The following is a 25,603-nucleotide window of genomic DNA, read 5'->3' as shown; positions in this document are numbered from 1 at the left end:
GAGGTGAGCATTAGTGAACCCATAGCTGTTAGCTGGTGACTGCCCTCTTTGTTTGCAGACAACAAATTTGTGCCCAACAGAGAGTATGTGGTGAAACTAATCCTAGCTTTCAGCTGTTATGATCCTGAAACCACCTCCTACACTTGTGAGCTTTTTTCTGTACACCAAGCAGTAATTGCAGCCTAAAGGACCATGGTTTTAGACACAGCAAATGTCTGTTATACTAATATTTAAAACTGCTAAGTGGCCTATAACATGTGTCGTGGCAGAGGTTTGGTATGCTCATTAAGGTGTCCATTGCCAGCTGACTGAGCACATGCCTGTGGTGTGGTTCGAGCCTCTCACAATTTGAATACATTGTACTCCTGCAGTATGCTCACGAGACACAGCATGAGAAGATCCTGCGTGGCCTGTCAGTGGGCATAGCACTGGTGCTGTACGGGCGTCTTGAGGAGGCTGACACTCAGATCGATGCCTTGGCAAAGGACAAGGTGAGCTTGTTACATATATTGCCACAGTATTTTAGGCTCTATGCTTAGGGCCTCAGAGAGGCAAATAATATCGGGAGTCCTTCTATGCTTTTAAAGCAAAGCTTTCTTTGCCTCTTCTGTCGACTTCCCACTGCTGCTGCTGCTGCTGTTTCTGTTGTCTCGCACGCAGCGTGAGAGGGTGGCTTAGAGCATGTGTATACATGACAGGAGTGAGGCAGAGATGAAAGCCGATGCGGGAAACTCGTTTGGGCCTTTGAGCCGCGTTGAATATGCACAGTGTCCTCTGGAGCTCCCTGCGCATCGCCATATTAGCTTCTTGACAGCTTTAATTATCTGTGAGCCCCCACAAAAGCATAGCAAAAATTGCAGGGCTTACCTTTCTACTAACGTGCAAGTCCAGAGGGAAGCTAGATAAAATGTTAGAGTGGAGGGGAGAGAGAAGGCAGAGAATGGGTAGAACCGATGCAGTCACAAAAGAAGTGAATAACAGCCTTGCCAGCTTTTGCTCGCATTTCCCAAGCAAGCGGGAAAGGGGAAGGCGGTAGGGGGGATTCGGAGGTGACGTTAGAAAGCAAGGAAACGCTACTACTACAGAAACGACATTGGTTGCTGGAAATTATGTAATTTTAAATTCAGGGTACGGTATGATACATTTCTGAAAAATAAACACCATGCAAATTTATCAGGTGGACAACTTACGTAGGGCGTACGAAAGCAAGCAGCAGTAAAGTGCACCGTAGGGTCTAGACAACACCACAGAACCAGTCGCACGTCAAATCAACACTCCTGTGCCCACCGCGGTAGCTTTGCAGCTGTGGCATTGCTCGAGGTTGTGGGTTTGATCCTGACCGCGGCAGCTGCATTTCGACGGGGTTGCAATAAAAAATGTGCGTGCACTTAGATTTTGGGACACGTTAAAGAACATGACGGTGTCAAAATTAATCCAGAGTCTGCCACTACAGTGTGCCTCATAATCTGATGGTGGTTTTGGCATGTACAGCCCATAATTGAATTTAAAGTTTAATATGCCTGTCACAACCTATGTGCCATGTGAGGCAATGAATATGCTCAACCCTCTCCGAGGTTATGAAGTACGGCGCACAACAACCCCTCAAGCAAACACCTCCCGTGTGTGTTCTGTGTACTACATAGACAAACAGCAGTGGTCAATGCAAGGTATCATTTAACATCAACTCACCACTCTCGTGTTTGACAGAATATAAAAGAAATTAAACATTCGCCGTCAATATCACCAGCGCAGAAAGGTTTTCTTACATCGATTCCCACAGTGCATGAGATCCATATATATTTTTCTGGTCGTGAAACCTTGACCTCTGTTTAATAAAGTGTCAGCGCCAGGGGCACTTTAGTAGGTGAAAATGAATTGAGCCTTTTCGCCTGAGAGGGGGGGCTTCTACCCAAGTTAGATTACGAGGAAGGGAGCAGGAATGTGTGCTCCATTGCAGGTAAGATTTTCTCGCTACGAAGATGGAGTGGGGGTCGGAGGGAAGGCACGTAAGTGTGCTGTCAGGTGAAGGAGATAGTGTGTTTACTTTGTGTCTGTTATACACGTATATGAACAAAATGAATGCTTCCAGTCATACAGATCTGATGTCTTGAACTGAACACTAATGATTTGATACAATAAACGATTCAGCATTCGTGGTGACATCCGGTGCTTTTGAAATAGCCAAGGCTGTGTCCCATTAGTTAGATGTGATCGGTTGTTTGCAATGCAGGACGCACTGCTACGTCGTTCAGCTATGCACGCCATTGCCATGGCCTACTGTGGATCTGGAAACAACAGGGCTGTACGCAGGCTTCTGCATGTTGCGGTGAGTTGTGTTGCCTGCACCGCTCTTGCTGCTTATGTGCAGACAAAGGTCTGAAGTGTTGTTCACTAAAATTGCACGCGGTAGGTCCTTGTTGGTGGCACTTGTACTAGTGGGGTGTTCCTTGCCAGGCAAGTTGAGGTATAAAGCACGTCACTCTAGTCTCCACTTGACAGCATGCCGTGGTTGGTCTGTCAACCGCAGAAATAGCCTCCATGTGTTTGGGTCAGCAAAATGGTAGAATTGTGGGGATATTGAAAACCTTTGAATATTGCAGCATGTAATTGCAATTTGACTTTGCCTTTGAAATATAATTTGGTCATTAAAAGAATATATAAATACAGTAAAACCCTGTCAACTTCAAAGTTGTAAAAACTGGGGAAAATTTTGATATAGCTACAGTTTTGAGATAAGTGAATTCGCAAAAACATAAGCCCTTGCCTTGCATAGACCACATAGAGCCTTTCAAGATACTCTCTAAATTTCTTGCAAAAGCTCAGCATACCAGGAGCGGTATTTTCGCTAGATCACTTTTGCGAGATATTGTGCGACTCAGCACTCGACACGACGGACCTATACGGCCAACAATGGTCCTCGCACAGAGCCAAGCCAAGCAAACACTGTATCACGTAGGCAACAACATGTGCAAACCCTAGTCACACGAAATAGCATGAAAGTGCTTGTATCCCAAAAAAGTAATCGACCGGGTATACCACTCCAGGGCCGTGATTTTGTAGCCATGCCTTTCGCACACGTCACCATGCTTGTTGCGGAGGTCATGTTCACTTTTTCACGCTTGGACAAGGTAATGGTGGATATTCCTGGTCCCATCCGAAGCGGGATCTCAGTAGCTCCTATCCAAAGAAATATGCACAAAGACACAAACAAGAAGAGAAGAAAGAGCGAAATGGCTAAGCAAACTAGTGAAAAACTATGAAAGTACCGTTTATGTGGACGCTTCTCAGTACAACTGGAAGGGTGCGGTAGTCACTGTCATAGGCAATGACAAGACTAGCCTAATCTCAAGCGGCCCCCTGATCCCGTTCTCAAATGCCAAGGCAGAATGCTTCGCCATCGCCTTCGCAATCAAGGACTTGGAATTGACGGGGGAGCCGTACAACACTATCATCTCAGACTCTCAGGAGGCGTGCCGCTATGAACGGCCGTCTCCTTTTCAGTGTTAGCAACCTCCTGGGAAAAGAACTTGAGAATACATACAGACTGGTCTGGTGCCCTGGACACGCAGGCCTGCAGGTTCTAGCTCGAGAGCTCACGAACCGAGCGGAGCAACCACCGCCCTCCCATTCACAACCCGCCACTTCACAGGAAAGCCGTCGCGAGGAGAATGGTAACGATCCGATACATATGGCACCACGCGATATTCTTGCTCACCAGCGCGGTATGCGGCAAATATACGGCAATAGATCACCGCAGGATTCGAACAGGGGTCTACCCAAATTTTTTAAGATTAAGCAACATTTTCCCAACGATGTACGGGCGAGCCTGTCCGTGGTGTAACAACTCGCCACAGTCTTTGTACCACATCTCATAGGGATGCCAAAATAGACCGCCAAGTTTAAATGCCTACATAGCTAGGTATAATCTAACTAACACACTGGAGCAATGGGAGGCACAACTTGCCAGCTCAGACCCGAAGGTGCAGAAGGCTCTTCTGGATCACGTTCGGCGGGCGGCAGAAGCCAGTGGAGCCCTGGACTTGGGGCCCCACCCATCAAGCTCCTAACCCCATATCCCTCCTTTCCCCAGTTCAAAAAGGTTATTCTCTCTCTCTCTCTCACACTCTCTCAGGCATGAGAGCGACACTCTCCCTGCACTATCAATGGTATCACAGCCTGGTACATGATAACAGTGGCATAGAATGAAGCAAAATTCGTCACAATCCTTGCGATCCTGTCACTTTTTGGCGGTATTGGGGCTGCATGCAAAGTATGGAAGTCTTTAGGTGTGATTCTTTCCTGACATTTTCGCAATCGAGATTTCAAGATATCTGGAATACAGTGCAAAAGCACTTCGAGAAATACATGGGGTTGACACAGAGCCAGGAAAACATTTCAACTTAACCAATATTTCGAGATGTCCAAGTTTGTGTTAATGAGGGTTTCCTGTATTGTAAGTATGTAAAAATGGTAGGATACTGGAAAAAACTTTGCATTTATTAAAAAAAGCTAAAGAGATAGGGTTATAATTTAAAGATTCTTCTTCCTTAATCCTATACATTTCTTATCATCCACTGTTCATGACTGAACGGTCCGGAGCACTGCTCGAACCACGGACAAAGCATGAGAAGAAATAAGTTACATTATCATGGTCCTGCATGCAAAAGGTAGCATACTCATCAGGAAATGGCACATGTTTGTGCATATTGCAGAAACAATAACGTCGTCAAGATAACAAAGACAGGTGGTCCATTTGTAGCCTCGCAGAAGAGAGTCCATCATACGTTCAAATGTCGCAGGAGAATTGCATAGGCCAAAGGGCATAACTTTGAACTGATATAAACCATCAGGTGTGATGAAGGCCGTCTTCTCGCGGTCCATTTTATCAATTGATATCTGCCAGTAGCCGGATCGAAGATCAATGGACGAGAAGTATTTAGCTCCGTGCAAGCAATCTATGGCGTCATCGATGCGTGGTAGTGGGTAGACGTCTTTTCGGGTGATCTTATTTAAATGGCGATAATCGTCATAAGAACGCCAGGTACCATCTTTTTTTTTTTTTCACAAGGCCGACAGGTGAAGCCCAAGGGCTGGCTGATGGTTCGATGACCCCTTTGGGGAAAATTTTGTCCACTTCTCATTGGATGACACGACATTCAGCATGCGATACACGATAGGAATGCCGACGAACATGATCCGTGTCTCCAGTGTTGATACGGTGGTGAACAACAGATGTTTGTCCTAAAGGCTTGCCGCCGAAATCAAAGATGTCAAAGTACGATTTGTGGAGGAGACGTATGTCCGTAGCCTGTGCAGAGGTGAAGTCAGGTGCAATCATCTTCACGAAGTTATCCGTTAGGGAACCAGAGCTGTGAGCTGCAATTGGTGCTAAGAAACCGCTCTCGTCATTCAGACTTTCAGTGTCAAATTTGGAAGTATTAGAAATGCTGGCCAAGAACATGCCGGCTGGAAGCACTTAAGGGCACAGGCTGAAATTCAGAAGTAGGAGAACGATGCCGTTATTAGTAATCGTCACCAGCATATGCGAAAGAGCAACCTTCCGGTTCAAAAGCACGTTGATGATGGGGCAAAGGACATATTCACCGTTAGGAATCTTTTGCTGTGCAGTCAAAGCGACGTAAGTGACTGCCTCAGGTGACAGACGCACATCTTGAAGTGAACACAAGTGTGGTGGAGCGGGGCTCGGAGCATCAGCGACTTGATGCAGTTCCAACTGAAGAACGCCGGTTGCGCAGTTGATGAGAGCGGAAGGATGGGATAAAAAGTCCAATCCAAGAATAATGTCGCGAGGGCAGTTGTCGATCACAGCAAAGAGAGCAGAAATAGGGCGGCTGGCTATACTTAAATGCGCAGTACACATTCCAAGAACAACCAGCACGCCGCCGTCAACCACACGAAGAACTCGGGCAGGTGCTGGGGTGAGGATGGTATGCCATCCGGCCCCCGGATGGCATACCAAATTCTTTTCTTCACCGTTACGCCGAGCCTGTTGCACACATCTTAACAGCTGTCTTTTCTTAACTATGAGTACAGCAACTTTACCTGATGACTGGCGTGTGGCTCGTGTCATTGCAGTCCACAAGAAGAGTGATTGCCTAAGCATTGAAACTATCGTCCCATTTTGTCGACATCCACGTGCTGTAAAACACTAGAACACATCATCGCTCATTACATAACTAATTTTCTTGAAAGTAACAACTTGCTCTCTCCATTTCAGCATGGCTTTCGAAAGAAACTGTCTACATGTACACAACTTTTAACTGTTCAGGAATTCGCTCTAACGCATGATTCTTCTGGACAAGTTGTACTTACCTTCTTTGATTTCAGTAAAGTGTCTGTGATCGCGTCCCTCATGGTAAACTTCTTGGAAAACTTACTTACTAAGCTCGGCCTTCCTACATTTATCATAAATTGGATAAGAGCCTACCTTTCAAACCGTAGTCAGTTCGCAGACGTTAAGGGCCATGCTTCTACTGCATTACCAGTTTCGTCCGGAGTACTTCAAGAAAGCGTACTTGGCCCGATTCTTTTCCTAATCTATGTTAATGATATAACCAGCACCATTCATCCACACGTTAACATCAGATTGTTCGCAGATGATTGTCTTGTCTTTAAAGAGATTACTTGCCGTGATGATCAAGCTCAGTTAAGCACTAGCTTAGCCAGACTTAACGAATGGTGCACCACCTAGTCCATGACCCTAAATACTGACAAAACTGTCTTACTTCGTGTCACGAACAAAAAGCAACCTATGGCATTTACATATTGCATCAACAGTACACAAATAAAGGAAGTCCCAGAATATAAATACCTAGGCATAACGATTATAAACACTCTATCCTGGTCGAAACACAATGCGAATGTTTGTGCATCCACCTCTCCAAAGCTTGGTTTTCTGCATCATAAACTAAAAACAGCGCCTTCAAATTTAAAACTTCTAGCATACAAAACTTATATATTGCCAAAACTAGAATAAGCCTAAATAGTATGGGACCCCCATTACATAAAGGATAAGCATAAGCGTGAAATGGTTCAGAGGCGAGCAGTAGGGTTCATTTTCAACAAGTTTAGGTCCACTCATTCGCCGTCGCAACTAATGACCGAAAACCATATCTCTACCTTAGAAGCACAAAGAACTGTGGCACTACTAAAATTTCTTTTCACAATGTACGACAAGTCGCTTGAACTTAATGGACGAACATACATTCAGCCTTACCTGTCACACGTGTCTCGACACCGTCACATTCACAACTTGCTCCCTTTCCGCGCACGCACTAACTTGTTTGAAAATTCATTCTTTCCTCGTACTGTTGTTCAGTGAAATGATCTACCCTCAGAAATTTTCTCTGCTGATAATTTTGAGCAGGCACTACTCATATATTTTGTGCAATAATATGGAATGTTGTTTTTTCCCTCTCTTTTTCATGTTATTTTTACTATCGCCTATGTAAGTGCATTTTGTTCTAGTGTAAAGGTCAGCAGAAACCCCAACTTGTTATTTTGATATATTGACTATTCCAGTGCATTTTTCTGATGGCGTGAATATCGTCCTTTACAGTACAAAAAGGCCAACTTGTCCGCTTTTTTCTTTTCTTTTTTGCTCTCTACCATTTTCTGTTCCATATGTCTCGCACAAGAGCACATATTATTCTTGTGTTAAATGAGTATTTGCAGAAATACACCCACCTGCTTGGTCTGTATAGATTGCAGCATGTACAAATAAATAAATAAATAAATGTCTACGCGGGCTAGCACTCATCACAGATACATGAGCTCCACTGTCGACGAGTGCTTGGACAGGTGTGCCGTCTGTTTTAATGTCAATTACACTTCTCCTTGTGGGCACAGACAGAGGATTTGCTGCAGTAGTAGGCAATGCAGCACCACCTCCGAAGGCTGCATTTCTTAGTTTTCCGAAATGGTGCAGCCAAAAGCCACAGGGGACGAAAGGTGACGTGGCTGCGGCGAACAGGAAGATGGCCGACGTGTTTGTGGTGAACGGGATTGGTGTCTGCGCGGCGATGGTCAGCAACTGTACCACATGTTCCTAGCAGAGTTGTCGGTGCTGTTAGACTAGGCGGTGGGCAAAACATTGCGGGCATTTCCATCAAAACGGCTCAGGCTGGTCGGCATGCGAGGTGTTGAGGGCCACGAGTTACTACAGTATTGGGCGACGTGACCAATGCGGCGACAAGTGAAACATATTGGCTGGTTGTCCGTGGTTCTCCACTCAGGCGGGTTGCGATAATGCAGAGAGGAGCGTCAGGGTGGAGCAAAAATAGTAGACGGTCGTTTGTTAGCTCTGGGATTGCAGACAGCACACACAGAATGTAAACCAATGTTTTCAGGTTCCTGGCGAACGATGGCTTGTACGAGGGGAACTGAAAATGTGGTAGCATCAGGGCTACGCGAACAGAAAGCTGTGGGCACCATCGCATCCAGTTCACGTCTAACGATTCTCACCGCGTCCTCTGATGGTGACGCATGCTGCTGTGCGGGCTGATCTTCACATGTCAATGTTGCGGCAGTATTGGGAAGCCTGGTGAATGGTTGCAGGACGTGTCGGCATTTGGCCTGCTCGAATTGTCGGCAGTCTTTGATGATAGCATCAACTGTAGAGAAGCTTTTGCACATGAGCAGATTAAAGGCATTGTCAGCAATTCCCATGAGCACATGCCCTACCTTCTCAGCTTCTGTCATGTCGTGATCGGCTTTGCGACAAAGTGCCAAAATCTCCTTAATATACGAAACAGGTCTCCGCGGGGGATTAGGCACAGGAGGCCAGTTCCTTCTTTGCGGCAATTTTTTAGCCAACTGGTTTGCCAAACAACTCTGTTAACTTCTCTTTACATTGGTCCCAGCTGGTCAGCTCCTCTTCATGGTTTTCGAACCACACCTTTGCCGTGCCTCTTAGGTAGAACAACAGGTTAGCTAGCATAAGCATAGGGTCCCATCTGTTGATTCCACTCACACGTTCGTACATAGCAACCCACTCTTCAACGTCGGTGCCATCAGTCCCGGAGAAAGTTCCGGGATCCTTGGGTTGCACAACCACTATCGAACGGGACAGCGACGTAGCGGGCGATGGTGACATTGGAGGCAGTAACGGCGTTGATCCCGAGTGCCCACTGTTTTTCATGGTGAGGACGGTGACGGGGTGACGTCCACTGCGAAGCTCCGATTCCAGCCGTAGTGCCTCGCTCTTCCACCAATATGTTACAGGGATGTTGGGAGTATAAGACTGTATTTACAATCTATATACAAGCAGAGTCAATGGGCTTAAGATGGCTGACTAGTAACAACACGCAGCAGCCAGCGTCTTGCTATCTTTTCCTTCCTCTCTCTTCCTTTATGCTTCCGTAACAGGATCTTTAGCCAGAGAATACTACCATGTTTGAGCATCTCTTACGAATACATTTTTCGTGCAATGCATTTCTTAGGATATGAAGTGCATTCGGTACATCGGGTAAAATTCCTAGCTAATATTTCTGAATGCTTAACACAGAAAGAGTGATTCTTCAAGCTGTAGCACTCTTAACATCTGCACATACTGCCTTGTTTGAGTGAAAAATTTCTAGTTTGACTGAGTGCCATCACACATGGGAAATTGCAGTGGAAAATGACTTGAATATAATTGCCCATGGTGGAGTTACCAAACATTGTCTAGATTTGGCCACATGCATATGTTAAAGTTTGCGATTTATTTAAGCAATTGAAGTTACATGATGAAGTGAAATAATTGTGAAACACTTAATTCGTCAGGAGAAAGATTGTGAGGCCAGTGCTTGAAACAATTAAACCACAAAGTATAAAACTGTGTGCCACAGCATCTGCATGTTTTTGGACAGTGTTGTGCTACCTCATGCAGGTGAGTGACGTGAATGATGACGTGAGGCGTGCAGCAGTTGAAGCCCTAGGATTCATCTTGTTCAGGTAAGGCTATGGTACTAGATGGCCCTGCATGGGTGTAGACAGCTGTGCCGATGTGGCATGCAAATTCCTGTGCAAAAGGGTTGCAATGTGGGCTTCTTGGTAATGCAACTTCACGGGGTGTACAGTAGTGTGATTAAAAGACAGGACAATGTTGTCCTTGGTGTCAGTGTTTGTTGGCTTCTTATGATATGACTAATAAAAATCGGGCCCCTCGGTTAACCCCCTTTCTTCTCGTTTATTACATAATGAGGGTCTCGAATCCGGCAACATTGATGCCTTCAGGTAGCATATGTGGGTTTATTGACCAGTTGCCTTCACGCAAAAAGATCACGTTCTCGTGACGCCTGCGGCAAAAAGGACGTTCCACGTCTACCGCTAAGGTCTGTGAGTGGTGGCGCTGGCTAACACTCCCAGGGTTCTACTAGGACACATAAATACCCAAGAAAGAGGATGGGGAAACGGCGCCGTGTTGGTAGAGCATCGGACGCGAAATGCGAAGATTGTGGGTTCGGTTCCCACCTGCGGCAAGTTGTTTTTTCATCCACTTTAATTTCCATTAATTTATCGTTTCTTTATTTCATTTATGAGTCACAGGTAATTTCCCCTATGTTGACCTTGGTGTCGGTGTTTGTTGGCTTCTTATGATATGACTAATAAAAATCGGGCCCCTCGGTTAACCCCCTTTCTTCTCGTTTAGGACAAAAGAAGACACACAGGGACGGACACACACCAGCTGTGTGTGTCCCTGTGTGTCTTCTTTTGTCCCACCTTTTAATCACGCTACCATACACACCCTGTGCAAAGCTTCATCATAAGCAGAAAGTTGACCAAAGTCGAAGGAAAATGACATGGCAGAAAATTGGGTCTTCTGAAGTCAGTGGCGCCAATGTTTAACCATTGGCCTGTGTGGTACAGGACAGCCAATAGGTGATTTTTCAGACAAACAAGGCTTTGCAAAAATGGCCGTTTATTTAGACAGTACAGATATAAAAATATACATCTTAGTGTAAAAAAGCTTTGTTATTAAAGATGATCCTTTTTGTCCTATGTTAATGTATGTCACATTTGAGTAACATGCAGTCATCCATTGTGCTGTCGAAGCAGCAGTGTCAGGCAGAGGTTGCACGTAAATCCCCTGTGAGTTGCTCACAGTCCTGGCCATGTTCAGGAATTCATAAGTTTTTAAACACACACGCATGCTACATTCTGTAAATGCACAGACAGAAATTAGGATTACGTACACCAATTAGATGTAGCCTACACTACCAAAAGGTTTGAAGTTTGAAGTTTATTGAATACTTAGTGCAGATACAAAAATATGCCACTAGTGCCAAAAAAATGCCACTAGTGAAGATTACACGCATAGTTTGGCCCAGTTGTTGATGCATACGTGTGCTAGTGCCGCAGCTGAAGCTCCGCAGCAACGGCACATCTGTTCTGCCACCATGACTAACGTCACTGCCCCGCCCACCCAGACAGCACCGCAAATTGTCCTCTCCTACCCACATGACCCGGGAACCTTCACTGGCACTGACAATGTCAACGTCGAAGAATGGTTGGCATTGTACAAACATGTCGGCAACCGCAGCAGTTTAGACACCACACTTATGCCGGTCGTTGTTATAGTTTTCTTGCAGTTAACTGCAAAGGTATGGTTTAGAAACGCGGGTTCGACCTTACGACTCGGGACACATAAAAAGAGAAGCTGCGCTATCTTTTCGGAAAGCCTGTTGGACGCCAGTTAGCAGTCAAGAACTTGCGTCTCATGCCCAGACGTCCACGAAATCATGTCTCGTACATTCAGGACGCTCTGGCTCTTTACTGAAAAGCAGATAAGGACATGTCGGAGGCAGATAAAGTCAGCCACATTATAAAGGGCATCGCGGGCGATGCATTCAACCTGCTTCTTTGCCAGAGCTGTGCAGCAGTTCAGCCAATCACAACGGAGAGCCGACACTTTGAGCAAACTAAGAGCAAACGTATCGTACAACACTTTGATCGGCTTCCCCAATACGGCTGCCACGTCCTCCTGTGATGACCTGCCAACACTACATCAACAGCCAGCATCACCAAGTTTGACGCAAGCCATCTATCGCAAGGTAGAGGCCATAGCTCCAAGCACTCACGGTCCACAGACGCACAACGGCTTAACCACCTTGCTCATTCAAGCCATCATCCGCCAAGAGATTACAAATGTGAAAATTCTGCCAACCATTCGCCAGCGCTCCATCTTTACGGCTCCTGTCATTGCTGCTGCTGTTGCACCCAGACCAAATTCAAGCAAACGTTACAGGAACCCAGCAGAGTGGTGATTACCAGACGACAGACCTGTGTGTTTCGTGTGCTCTTGGGCCGGCTTTTCACCTCGACTATACGCTGACCGCCGCTTCGAATGTGAACCTCGTTCGCTGTCCCCTCTTGCTGAGCCCTACAATGCCGACCTTACCAGGCGGAGGAACATTACCAGCCATTCACCTCCTTCTTGAAGATCCTAATTCCCAATTTCCACCTTATTCTGGCCACATCTCTGGAAACTAAACAATGCAGCTCCTGTAGGTGAGGCTGCATTGACGACCCGGACAGCAAAATCTCTGTTGACCCTTGCTCCCAGACCGAACCTAATCAACGCTTCTGTTGACAGTGTGCCTTTTAGAGCTCTCATTGATACTGGAGTTCAAGTGTCGGTAATGCGCTCACATCTTCGTAGTCTTCTCCAGAAAGTTCTGACGCCTGCCGAGTCACCTGCCGTTCGAGTAGCCAAAGGCAGCACCACAGCCGTGATGGGAATGTGTACAGCCAGCGTAACCCTTGCCAGTCACCCAACATCCATTCTCTTCACTGTGCTCGTGGAGTGCTGTCACGAACTGATTCTTGAAATAGACTTCTTGACAGTCCACTCTGCACTAATTGATCGTTCAACTGTTCTCCACCTCGAGCTGCTCGAGTACTCTGCCGACACTGCCGCAGACCAATCCCAACTTTGGTGCATTGAATTTGTTTGGCTGCAACCCGATGCTGCGACCCATGTCCCTATGTTTCCTTTTCCATCTCTTTGCAATGGCCAATATGTGGTATCCTCGCTTTGTGACGTTCTCCTGACATAACAAATAGCCCTTCCCAGCGCTGTTGTCACAGTTACCAGCAATTGTGCGTGGCTCTCCCTTCTGAACTTTGGGTCATCCCTGCAGGTTCTTGCTCAAAGTGTTGCAGTCACCGTGCTGTACCCATCAAATGACTTCGTGGTTTCTTCATTAACGTCTGATCTACCGTCTGACTCTGCTGAATCTTTGGCACCACCCAGCTCTTGTCAAGACCAGTTTGCTCCCGATCTGTGTGCTGCCTACACCGACGCACTCCGTCGCATCTTGATGTCCTACCACGATTTATTTGATTTCCGCAAGCATCCAGTAGGTCTAACCAACATTGCCACCCATTCAATGCACACTAGCAATGCTCCTCCTATTCACAGACGTGCTTATCGCGTGTCAGCAGCTGTACACCAGGTTATACAAACAGAGGTGGATAAAATGCTCTCCAAAGACATCATCGAGCCCTTCTGCAGTTCGTAGGCATTACCCGTCGTCCTGGTCAAAAGAAGGACAATACCTGGAGGTTGTGCATCAACTTTCGCCATCTGAACAAGATTTCGAAAATGGGCATGTGTCCCCTTCTGCATATCGATGACGCGCTGTATTGCTTACATGGTGCCAGTTATTTCTCTTCGATTTATGTACGTTTAGGCTACTGGCAAGTTGCTGTCAATAAAAGGGGTCGTGAAGAGACTGCATTTGTCACCCCAGATGGCCTCTACCAATTTAAAGTTGTGCCTTTCGGGCTATGTAATATGACTACATTCGAACGCATGATGGACTCTCTTCTATGTGGTTTTAAATGGTCCATATGCCTCCGTTACCTTGACATTGTTTTTTCCCGGACATTCAAGAGCCATCTTCATCGGCTGTTGGCCATTCTTGACGTCTTTCAGCGGGCCAGCCTGCAGATCAATTCTGCCAAATTTTATTTATTTATTTACTTACAAATACTGCAGCCCGAAGGGCTATTGTAGGAGTGGGTGAATACAAAATGTGGAAAAAACAAAACAAATCACTATACAAAGAAGCATATGCGAGTAACATGGCTAAGGGGAGCATTCAATAGCATCCCCAAATTCTCTATTTGGTAAACAACGGATGGAACCAGGCAGGTCATTCCAGAGTTCAATTGTCCTAGGAAAAAAAACTGTATTTAAAAGTGTTGGTGCGAGCAAAAAAGACAGATAAGTTTAAGCCATTGCTGTTTCTCGTGATTAGGGGCTTTGCACAGGTCAGATATCTGATAGGGGAAGCATAATGTGGAGAGTAAAATAGAGAGTGTAGAAGTTTCAGAGAATTAATGTGACGACGGTGGGAAAGAGGGGTTAAACCGAGCATATTCAGATGAGATGACGGTGAAAACATTCTGTCATAACTGCGGTATATGAAACGAACCGCCTATTTCTGAACATGTTCAATTTTGTGGATGTCCGAAATTTTGTAAGGGTTCCATATGGTAGCCACATATTTAAGAATAGGTCTTACAAGTGTTTTGTATGTAATAAGTTTAGTTTCTTTGGGGGCAGCACGTAGGGTTCGGGTTAGGTAACCAAGTTTTTTTAGTCCTTTGTTGCAAGTTGTTAGAATATGTTCTGACCAGGATAACCTTGGAGTGAAAAGGAGGCTTAAATACTTATATTCATATGCGCGCTGCAGAAAAGTGTATTTATAGGAATAATTGAAATATGAGTGAAAAGGAGGCCTTAATACTTATATTCATATGCGCGCTGCAGAAAAGTGTATTTATAGGAGTAATTGAAATATGAGCAATTAGCATGCTTGTGAAAGGACATGGCGACTGTTTTTTTAAAGTTAATGTTCATTTGCCAGAGTTCGCACCATTCACAAAAACTTATAAAAGATTGACTCAGAGTGTTATGATTGTTAGGTGAAGAAAGGACATTGTAGAGAACGCAGTCGTCAGCGTAAAGCCGTATTTTTACTGAAACAGAGCTTGGAATGTCGTTAATATAAAGCAAAAAAAGCAATGGCCCTAAAATAGAACCTTGGGGCACACTGGAAGATACTGATGCGTCAGGAGAGTTAAATGAATTAAAATAAACATACTGTGAACGATCATAAAGAAAACTACGGATCCAGTCAACGAGAAGAGGGTTATTAAGGATAAGGCTTAGTTTATGTAATAGTTTAGGATGTGGTACAGTATCAAATGCTTTGGAGAAATCTTTGGAGCGCATCTACTTGATGACCTAAATCAAGAGCAAAACTGATGTCATGTGTAAATTCAGTTAATTGAGTCACTGTGCTAAAACCACTACGAAATCCATGGTGAGCACTGCATAAAATTTTATTAGACTCGAGAAAAGCGATATGTTTATAAATTATGTGTTCAAGGAGTTTGCACGTAGAGAAGTTAAAGAAATGGGTCTGTAATTTAGAAGAGATTGTTTCTGCCCAGATTTGAACAATGGAATGAATCTAGCGCGTTTCCATGAACAAGGAACTGTACAAGTAGATACTGATTTCTCAAAAATCCATGTTAGGTATTGACACGTCCAAGGCGCATAACGATGAAGGAACACATTGTTGACATTGTCTGGACTGCAGCCTTTTTTGCTGTCAAGATTTAAAATAAGGTTCAGGACTCCTTGCTTATATATTGTAACATTGTTAATTGCACAGGACATGTTAGTTGCCGTGGAGAAGGGAGGAATTACGCCATTATCTTTTGTGAATACAGACTGAAAGTATTCATTGAACGCTTTAGCAATAGGTCCAGGATCACTTATTTCGGAATCTGATCATCTAATAGAAATGTCTGGGTGGTGTTTTTTATTGGCGCAATTGAGCTCCAAAATTTTCGTAGGTTATTTTTAATTAAATTAGGTAGAGTGAACTGATAATAAAAATTCTTAGCTGCATCAATTTTTTTGACGGAGTTCTTCCTTCATTAAGCGGAACTGGTCATTTGTTTCGGCATTCATGTGGCGCTTCCGACGTGCTCTGGCTACTCGACGCTTCAAATGCAATATTCCGCTTGTCATCCAAGGAAGGTCAACATTTTTCTTTTTTTGGCACATAGTGCTCTATGCAAGTATGAACAATGTTTTCAAAATGGGATACTATAGCATTGATATCACTGGTAGTGCATAACTGGGAGAATCTGTCGAATGAAATGCTTAATGTATCAAGTATGGACGTATCATCTGCATGATTATCATCGTAAAAACTGGTATATTCATAATGGCGCCTTGAAACTGAAAGATTAATAGTAGCAATAACAGCTTTGTGATCGGAAATACCGTCCGTAATCTCACACTCAAAGCCACATGTAAAGAGCGGTGCATTTAGAAAAATCAAATCTAGTATGGAGGACTCTCTAGTAGGGTTAGATACAACTTGTTTCAATCCAAGGGATAGTGAAAATTCAAGCAACTCTCTAGAAAGAGGGACATTATCACCAGTTAATGATAATGAAGCCCACGAGACGTTAGGTACATTGAAACCCCCCATGCAGATTAAATTTGAAGAGCCAAAACCGCGCTCTTGAATGAACGTGTTAAGGATCGTTATTTCATTTGAGGCATGTCTGGGAGGTCAATAAAACACACCAATGATTATATTTGTTTTATTAATGCGCACCTTACACCACATCGTCTCGATTTCAAGTGGGGATTGTAGTACAGAAAACTAGGTCAGAATGCAAAAACAAGGCAACGCCTCCGCCTCTGCCCGTTTTCCTGTCTACTCTTATGACGGTATATCCTGGGGGAGTTACTTCGCAGTCAAAGATGTCGCTATGCAACCAGTTCTCAGTAACACCGATAACATGCGGGGAATGCGATGCCACCAAAGAGGAAAAGCTTAAATATTTGTTAGATAGGCTTCTTGCGTTAAGATTTAATATACAAAGTTTATCCTGCTCGTTAAGTCAAGGATTGTTCCCCTGGGAGAGCGGTAAATGATGGTGAGTGGTGCGATCAGGAGCTTTTACAAGAGAGTTGGAAACAACATCCCAATTGTAGAGCTGATTATCAACAAATGCATGGTCGTACGTGAGGTGTACCACTGAACCATTGTTACGGAATTGTGCTGTAGCATCCCATAGTTTTTTATGGATGGAGCGCACGTTTGAAAAAAAATCTTCGGATAAGCGCCACTGAGACCCTTTTAGCTTATAGCCATTCTTTAGAGCACTAATCTTTTCATGAAAATCCAGGAGCTTCATAATGATGGGACGAGGTCTCCCACCTCTAGGTCTACCAAGCCTATGCAATCGCTCAATTTGAGGAAAATCAAGCTTTAGTACGTCAGTAAAAAAATTCTTAACTTGCTATTGCAGCGACTCATTAGTGTCATGCTCAGATTCTGTTAGACCATAAAGAATAAGGTTGTTGCGACGCAAGCGATTTTCTAAATCATATTTTTGGGAAGAAAGTGTGTTAATAGTGGATGACATTTTCTGAATTTGGCTCTGTAGGTTATCGTAGTGTGCTGTGCTAAACGTGGGTGCCTGCTGCTCAAGATCAACTATGCGTTTTTCAATGGCCTCAAATTGAATGTCGATCGATTTTCGCATGTCTGCTATATCCTTTGTTATCTTATTTTGCCCGGCAAGAAGCTGAGCGAACATTTCGGATACCATAGAGCCAGAATCATCTGTTTGAGTGGCAGAGCGTTTTGTAGGGCCCGGGTTTGTTTCAATATCGCCACTCAGTAGGAGGCTGCTCATGCAATAAACATGATCAGCACATACAGAAATACATGCAGAAAGACATTCGTGTGGGCAAGGCATCAGCAATAAGAAGCGGTTGTCAGATTGAATACAATAGGCGTTCTTAAGGTAACATACCTGCGTGAAGAAGAGACAACGTTTGAACATCTGGCCTGTATTGCTGCTGCCTTGCCCACTGAAGCGATGAAGCTGCGGCGTGGCTTTTATACTGAACGGAGCCAGCGTCGTGACTCGTATTAGTGCGCCATCCAGGCTGGCGTCACCGGTGGCAGAGGTCAGTATCTTGTCAAATGCAGTGGTGAACAGACCATGACTATCTTCCAGGGCAGAGATAGGGCAGTGATCGCGCCCATGCGGGAACATCAGAGCGTGATGACATGTGAGCGGTGATGCATCCAGGAAGGCCTTCGTAGTATACTCCGGGAAAGCTGCCAAGCTGGTGAAAAGCTGCGTGAAGAAGAGACGACGTTTGAACATCTGGCCTGTATTGCTGCTGCCTTGCCCACCCATTTGCCCACCAAATGCCATTTCAGCTGTCATCAAATACGAGTACTCGGGCACTTGGTCGACGCTGTCGGTATACAGCCTGACCCTGACAAAATATTTGCTCTCAGTGAGTTTCCACCTCGTCATTTGTCCGCTGATGTCCAAAGTTTCCTTAGGCTGTGTTCATACTTTCGATGCTTCATAAAGAACTTTGCCGACATTGCTTGTCTTCTCACCAGTCTCCTCAAAAAGGGCACCAGTTTCTGTTGGGGAGGTGAAAAAGCTGAGGCATTTTCAGCGCTTACTGCTTGCCTCATAACTCCACCCATTTGGGTCATTTTGGGTCATTTTGATGCATCTGCCTACCCAGAAGTTCGCATTGATGCAAGTGGCCACAGCATTGGCGTTATCTTGTCACAACATCAATGGCTTGTAAATCGCATAATTGCTTACACTAGCCGCCTTGTCTCAGCATCAGAGTGAAATTATTCAATAACCGAACGCGAGTGCCTTGCTCTCGTTTAGGCCATTGCTAAGTTCCGCCCTCATCTGTTCAGCCGACCTTTTTCCTTCACCACACTTTGTGTCGGCTGTCCTCATGCAAAGACCCCACAAACCGCATTGGATGCTGGGCTTTACATTTTCAAGAGTCCACCTTCTCTGTGTCCTATAAATCTGGGTGGCTGTCAGGATGCTGAATGCCTCCCCGCTATCCGGTCGATCTACCTGGTGCAAAAGAACTTCAAGCCGCTGCCTGCATTTTGTCAATTACTGATTTCCTCAACGATGCCGTCAAACAGTGTTGGGACCTGTCTTTACGATCTCTTATTGAGCGCCTCAACTCCGAAAAACACCATTGTTTCCTCCGCCTGTTCCTACTGCCAGATGACACATTATACCAGCGCAACATGCAGCCCGATGGTGAACTGCTCCTTGTTGTCCCCCACCATCTATGCTCCACTGTACTTGCGCAGTTGCATACTGTACCAACCGCTGGCCATTTGGATGTCTCTCACACTTACGGTCGTGTCCGCAGACGCTTCTTCTGGCCTGGGCTATACCGCTCAATTCGACGCTATGTTGCGGCTTGCGAGCTCTGTCAATGCCGCAAGAAGCCTCCTTTGCTTCCCGCTGGGTACCTTCAGCCAATACACATCCCAAGTGAAGCTTTTTTCCGCATTGGCTTGGACCTTCTTGGCCCTTTCCAACGTCATCCTTGGATAATAAGTGGGTCACCTTTGCAACAGACTATGCCACGCATTATGCCATTAAACGAGCACTTCCAACTAGCTGTACAACTGATGTCGCCAATTTCCTTCTTCATGAAGTGATCGTGCACCATGGCGCTCCTCGTCAGCTACTCACTGATTGGGGCCCTTGATTTCTTTCAAAAGTTGTCAACGACCTTCTCCGCTCTTGCTCTACATCTCACAAATTCACCACATTTTACCATCCCCAGAGAAAGGGACTTACTGAGCGCCTCAACTGCACACTCACAGACATGCTGTCCATGTGCGTCTTTGATGACCACAGGAATTGGGACTGCACCTTGGTGTTTGTTACATTTGCCTACAATTCATCTTGCCACAATGTCACTGGCTACTCTCCCTTTTATCTGCTATATGGCCTTGACCTGCTCCTGCCTCTCAACTCCCTGCTCCTTCCCGATGCCAACTCCAATACTTTCTACTCTCACGATGCCATCATTTGCACGGCCATGGTGCATTGCATTTCCTGCGATTGACTTGAGGTGTCTCAGATGACCCAAAAGCTTCTTTATACTATTGCCATTGGGATGTTAGCTTCTGCCCTGGGTCCCTTGTCCTGCAATGGCTGCCTTCACATTGTGTTGGCCTGTGCCAGAAATTGCTGCCACCCTATGTCGGGCCTTACCGGGTCTGAACTAACATACGAGATCTCACCATTGACTTCGAAGCATTCCTCTGATCCACCAGTGACTGACATCGTACATGTTTCCCCACCGAAACCTTATGATTCGAACCCTAATTCTACACACTAAAATGCACCGAGGCAGTGCTTCCACTGCCTGGACTTAATATTATGTAGTAGTTTGTGCCATTATAGAAAGACATTATGAGAAGAGGAAGATGAGGTGACACTGACATCATTCAGTGGTATAGCCCTGCCTGCATTCGCTCTGTTATATATATCCCCTGTAAATATTCTTCCCCATAATATTTGGTGGACGTGCAGGGTAAACTCGCCACAACCTGAATCTTTAGCAGGTAAATTTTAATTGTTTCAACAAGCAATAGAACGCAGTTATTGATTATCTTTGCAACTACTATGTATATGCAAAATATAATTGGATACTTAAAATAAACACAAAACTGAATGAGCATATGTAGGTTTATCAGATTTGATCAAGAAATACCAAAGTTATCTCAATAACCCATATCCCCCCTTATCGCATGAAAAGCAGCAAAAATGCATTTAGTGCCTGTTAAACCCCTTGACCTATGTTTCTTTTTAATGATGCTCTATAAGGTTATTGCTCTAGGTTTTGCTGGATGTAGCCATGTTTCAGTTAAACTGCTGCAGTAGTATGAATGTTTATCTGCTCTAAAATCAGAATTATTTTCCACCAAAGTGCTTCAAAAGTAGGTAGATATTTACACTTCGAAAATTGCTGTTCAACGTGTTTGCCATGTCCTGGACTTGTAACAAAGTCAGCTTGTGGTTTTAGGACACCTGAACAGTGCCCTGGCGTTGTGTCCCTTCTCTCGGAAAGCTACAACCCCAATGTGCGCTATGGATCAGCCATGGCACTTGGCATCTCATGTGCTGGCACTGGCAACAAGGTGGGGTTTTGTGCTCGGGGACACTTGTGGGGCCGTAGATTTAACCTGAAGACCTTGCAGGAAGCCCTGTCCCTGCTGGAGCCAATGACCAACGATCCCGTCAACTATGTCCGCCAGGGGGCATTGATTGCCTCTGCACTAATCCTTATCCAGCAAACAGAGGCTACCTGCCCAAAAGTCAAGGACTTCCGACAGCTCTACCACAAGGTAAACACATTGCTACTTTGTTGACAGAAGTGATGCTCAATTCATTCTCATGCCCTCGAAGGGTTTGTCCAGTGCATTATAGCCCCATTACAGTGACAGCTGCAGCAACTTTTCGTGCTTACATTTACAACTGCCATACATGTACTTCTGCAACTAAATGTATGAGAAAATATGCCTTTTTGGAACACTTGACGTTGCTGCAGAGATGGTGCAACCTTCCGTAACTTCTAGAAAAAATTTGTATTGTGCTGCAGCCCCTCGGCTTCCGTCAAAACTTAATTTTTTGCTTCATTTATGTTGTCTGCCATCGTGGTAGTTAGGGAGCATTTCCACTTCACCTAGCTCAGTGCCACATGCTCATGCCCATGCTTGCACACTTTGTGATTCGAACTCTCACGCCTGTTGTTTCCAGTTAAGGGCATCCGGAAAACTGATTTCTACCCTGTTCCTTATACTGCAAGATGCTCGCCCACGTAGCTATCTCATGGCATGCAATTACTTTGTTTGCAGGTGGGCGTTTGCAGGCGGGCATTTGCAAAGCGGCGATACTGCCGTGGGTGCTCTCTCTCTCTCTCTCTCTCTCTCTCTCTTTTTGTGAAGTGCACGAGGACTCATAGAGCTTAAGCTAGAGATTTAACTTTTGATTACTACAAATTTCTCGCATGTTTCGTTTTTCTGACATGTGTGCACGACTGAGCTTGCTTGCGGCCGCTCACATAGTGTGCCTCGCTTTCGCTATGGCCACGCATCCCTGGGGCTGTACTCTCTAATGGTCCATGTAATTTTCTGTTCTTATGACCCTTCATCGTTAGTTCGAACCAATTACGAAGCAACGTATAAAATGTGTTGTCCATTATCAATGGATACATACTTTTATGTTGTGTTTTTAGGTTTGTGTGAGAGAGATGAGTTCTGGTTGATAGAAATATTCTGTACAATCCAAGGGAGATCACTGAGATTTTCTTGTTGCATGTAGTTGTAGTGCTCACTAAGAGCGTGTTGTGCCTTCAGACCAACAGATCTCGGTCTAGTGTGCCACTTCCAAACTGAAGGGTAATGCTATCAATTTTTGCTTGTGCTGTGTCTCCTTGCTCCTCTATCCAATCAGTGCATCCTGCCAGCAATGTGCTACAGCAGACTATTTACCCCCTGCTGTGTTTGTGTGCAGGTTGTGAGTGACAAGCACGATGATGTGATGGCCAAGCTAGGTGCCATTCTGGCCCAGGGCATCCTGGATGCGGGTGGCCGCAATGTCACCGTTGCGCTGACTTCTCGCACCGGTCATGTGAACATGGCTGCTGTTGTAGGCATGCTTGTCTTCACGCAGTTTTGGTGAGTACCCATGCACGTTGGGCATAGAGGTGCAGTTTGTTTGCCACTGACCACTCTTGGCAAAAACTCAACATTCCCGTTCTGTTGGTGTGGAGCATCTTTAATTGGGTGGTCTCTACGTTGCCTCCTTTACTAGATGCCTGCCGCATGAGCGGAAAACCAGCTGCCCTTCCCTTTCTCTTTTCTACTCTCAGATAGTGCCGCGTTGGCGTTCAATATATCGGGAGTCGCTGCTATATTTGTTCGATGTGAGCATAATGTTTGCTATATATACTCATTGTAACTATGGGCGCCACCATAGTGCTACGCAGTGGTGCCATCTATGGGCAGTCGGCATGCTGGCTTGGGCGAGGGCTCCGTTTTGCATGGCAGGTATACGTTGGCGATAGTTTCTGGTGTTTGTTTTCGCGCTCACGCGCTCTATTTAGCATGACGTGCATCTTCTACATGCTAAACAGTTCTGTGAGACTTACTGAAGTGGTTTAAGTCGGTATGGCCGGACTTTCTGCTGGCATTGAGGCGGACGGAGCATGCAGCGCGATGTGCGCGCGCATATATTTGAGCCTACAATCAGCCTCTGAGATCATTTGTGTATTTCTGAATGTTCCATTCACTAATGTGACCTTACTGCAGTATTATCCTCTAGTTCTAAGCTGCGGGTTAGGAGAAATAAAACACATGCGACAATCATAACAGCGTGGGTACCATTCTGCTACGATAAGAGGTGTGCTGTTATACTTTGACAAGCGTTCAAACTGTTCACTGTAGGTTGCATTGCGTGACTACTTGGTTTGATGGATGAGGTTTCCACCCATGAATAAAATAGTTTTGGCTAGTAATAGCAGCATACCTTACAGTCTAAATCAAGCTTCTCAAGCAACGTGGCCGTTTACAAAATGTGCGAGCGTCCCAAGCTGTGGTAGGTGCTAGATTACAGGTATCTTGGTTATATAAAGTGCATGGTCCAAGCATACAGCATCAGCGGTTATACATCTATAAACGTTGTGCGGCGTGACTATGCGAGGGCGTATTGCGGCGTTAGCCTGGGATGTCGTCTCACGCTGCAGCTACCCAGCCCGCCAGCTGTGATAGCAATGCACGTTTGATGCGGCCTGTTTCCGTTAGCATGTAGTCTTCGTCAGTCAACTAGCCCGTGTAATATTTCCGCAGACGATCTTTGAAAGGTTTGTTGATGCAGACATCAAGTGGCTGCAACTGGCCCGTCATGCTGCCCGGTATGACAGCGAGGTTCATGTTCGCTTGGGCGAGCACAGCCTTCACATTGTCGGTCAAGTGCCCACGGTAAGAGTCAACGACCAGGAGCGAGTTCTTTGTCAAAAGGGCTCCTGGACGCCGTTGCCACACAATCTTAACCCACTCTTCCACCATCGCACCCATCATCCACCCGTTCTCATTTGCCCGCACAATGACATTCCTTGGAAAAGTTTCTTGAGCAGGCAGTGTCTTCCTTTTAAATATCATATAAGGCGGGAGTTTATGTCCATCAGCTGTGCAGCACAGCATCACAGTTGCGCGCTGCTTCTCGTAAGCCGCAGAGCGCACCTTCACCTTTTTGGCACCCTTTTCATTCATGGTGTACGCCACTGGCATATCACAATACACAGCCATCTGGTCGGTGTTGTCGATTTGCCCAATGTTGTAGCCTGCCACTTCTCTCTTTCGCAGCACATAGCGCTGAAAAGCTATCAGCTTCTGGGTGATTGAAGTGTGACGTCGGAGGCTGAAGCCAAAGCGCTTCATGAATTTCTGAAGCCAGCCCCGGCTGGCTTTGAAATCCTTTGGCGTTAGGCCTCGCTCCCTTGAAAGTTCCCTTGCTTTCTCTTGGAGCCTTTCTGTTGTCACTGGAAGGGCAGCTGCTCTCTGCGTTCGAACAAAGTCGGCCAAAACTGTCTCCACTTCGTGGTGACGGCCTTTCTTTGGTCCGCTAAATGCCATCCTCGTTGTGGTGCATGCAAAAAGCTGCTGTCGTTGTCCCCTCCAACGACGGACGTTTTTCTCATCGACGCCGAAGTCCCGCCTGGCTTGAAGGTTCGACGATGCCTCTGCAGCTATCACAACTTCTCGCTTGAAAGCGGCACTGAAGTGGCATCTCCTGCTTGGTGCCATCGCGATAACACCATGCCGCACACTGATACGGCCGACACAACACAGGTCAAAATGGCGACCTCGCTTGTGTACGGTTGGCTACTGGCACGGCTAGTAGCGGCTGCGATACCGACTTTTCTAGATGGCGCTAGCTATGCACCATATTTAGCATGTTCAATGAAAAACTGGCGCATTTTTTTAAATTCTCGAATCTAAGCTGACCCTAGAGTTTGAGATATGATTATTTGATTTGTGGCGAATTTTTATGCGATCATGCTCATATACTATGGCTGTATACAGGTCAAAAAGACAATGCCGAAGCACACAGCTTATATATGTATCGTGCTGGTTCACCAACCGCAGTCATCGCTCTGTTGAGCAGAGCCATTGGCCTCATGCAGGAGGCTAGCGTATACATATAGTAATTTCAAGCCTACTAGACTTGAACTGCATGAGAACAGTGCCGGTGTATCACAAATATTTGATAGCGCCTGCCGCTTAGACATTTCGTGGTTGCCTTAGGTTGGCCGTGCACCAGCATGCGCTCTTATGTTTTATGTTTTACTCCCTACGCCAAGTTATCAGACAGTGAGCTGATTTACCATTTAATGTTCGTAATACAGAGACACCAGCTTTCTTTGTTGAATTAAAACCGACATAAGCAAAATAGTTCACAACATATGCACACACTGCGGCTGATTATGCGCGTCACATTTTTGCGCCCCGAAGACATATTTCTGCCTACTGCAGTTATCGATGCACTGAAAGGCTTCTCTGACGACCTTATATGAACGGACATGGTGTAAATTTCACAAAGTACGATCTAAAACATTACGAAATCGTTCCACAGCACGCGACAGCAATACTTTCAAGCAGCGCCGCGCTGGATCGCCCAAGCCAGAGAGAAG

The 25,603-nt window shown here is 45.5% G+C and overlaps 1 protein-coding gene across 1 annotated transcript in view; it reads left to right on the top strand.

Moving 5' to 3' along the window:
- Rpn2 (Regulatory particle non-ATPase 2) overlaps window positions 1-25,603 on the top strand; it is an 87,968-nt gene that overhangs the window by 49,380 nt on the left and 12,985 nt on the right. Inside the window, exons 17-22 of the mRNA XM_075679806.1 lie at window positions 372-491; window positions 2,231-2,326; window positions 9,890-9,954; window positions 20,936-21,050; window positions 21,111-21,257; window positions 22,426-22,589. Coding sequence (XP_075535921.1) covers window positions 372-491; window positions 2,231-2,326; window positions 9,890-9,954; window positions 20,936-21,050; window positions 21,111-21,257; window positions 22,426-22,589 — 707 coding nt within the window. The remainder of the gene's footprint in view (window positions 1-371; window positions 492-2,230; window positions 2,327-9,889; window positions 9,955-20,935; window positions 21,051-21,110; window positions 21,258-22,425; window positions 22,590-25,603) is intronic.

This window comes from Dermacentor variabilis, chromosome 2 (genome assembly GCF_050947875.1).
Source record: "Dermacentor variabilis isolate Ectoservices chromosome 2, ASM5094787v1, whole genome shotgun sequence".
In the NCBI taxonomy this organism is placed as follows: domain Eukaryota; kingdom Metazoa; phylum Arthropoda; class Arachnida; order Ixodida; family Ixodidae; genus Dermacentor; species Dermacentor variabilis.
This window is presented reverse-complemented; position numbering and strand designations above follow the sequence as displayed.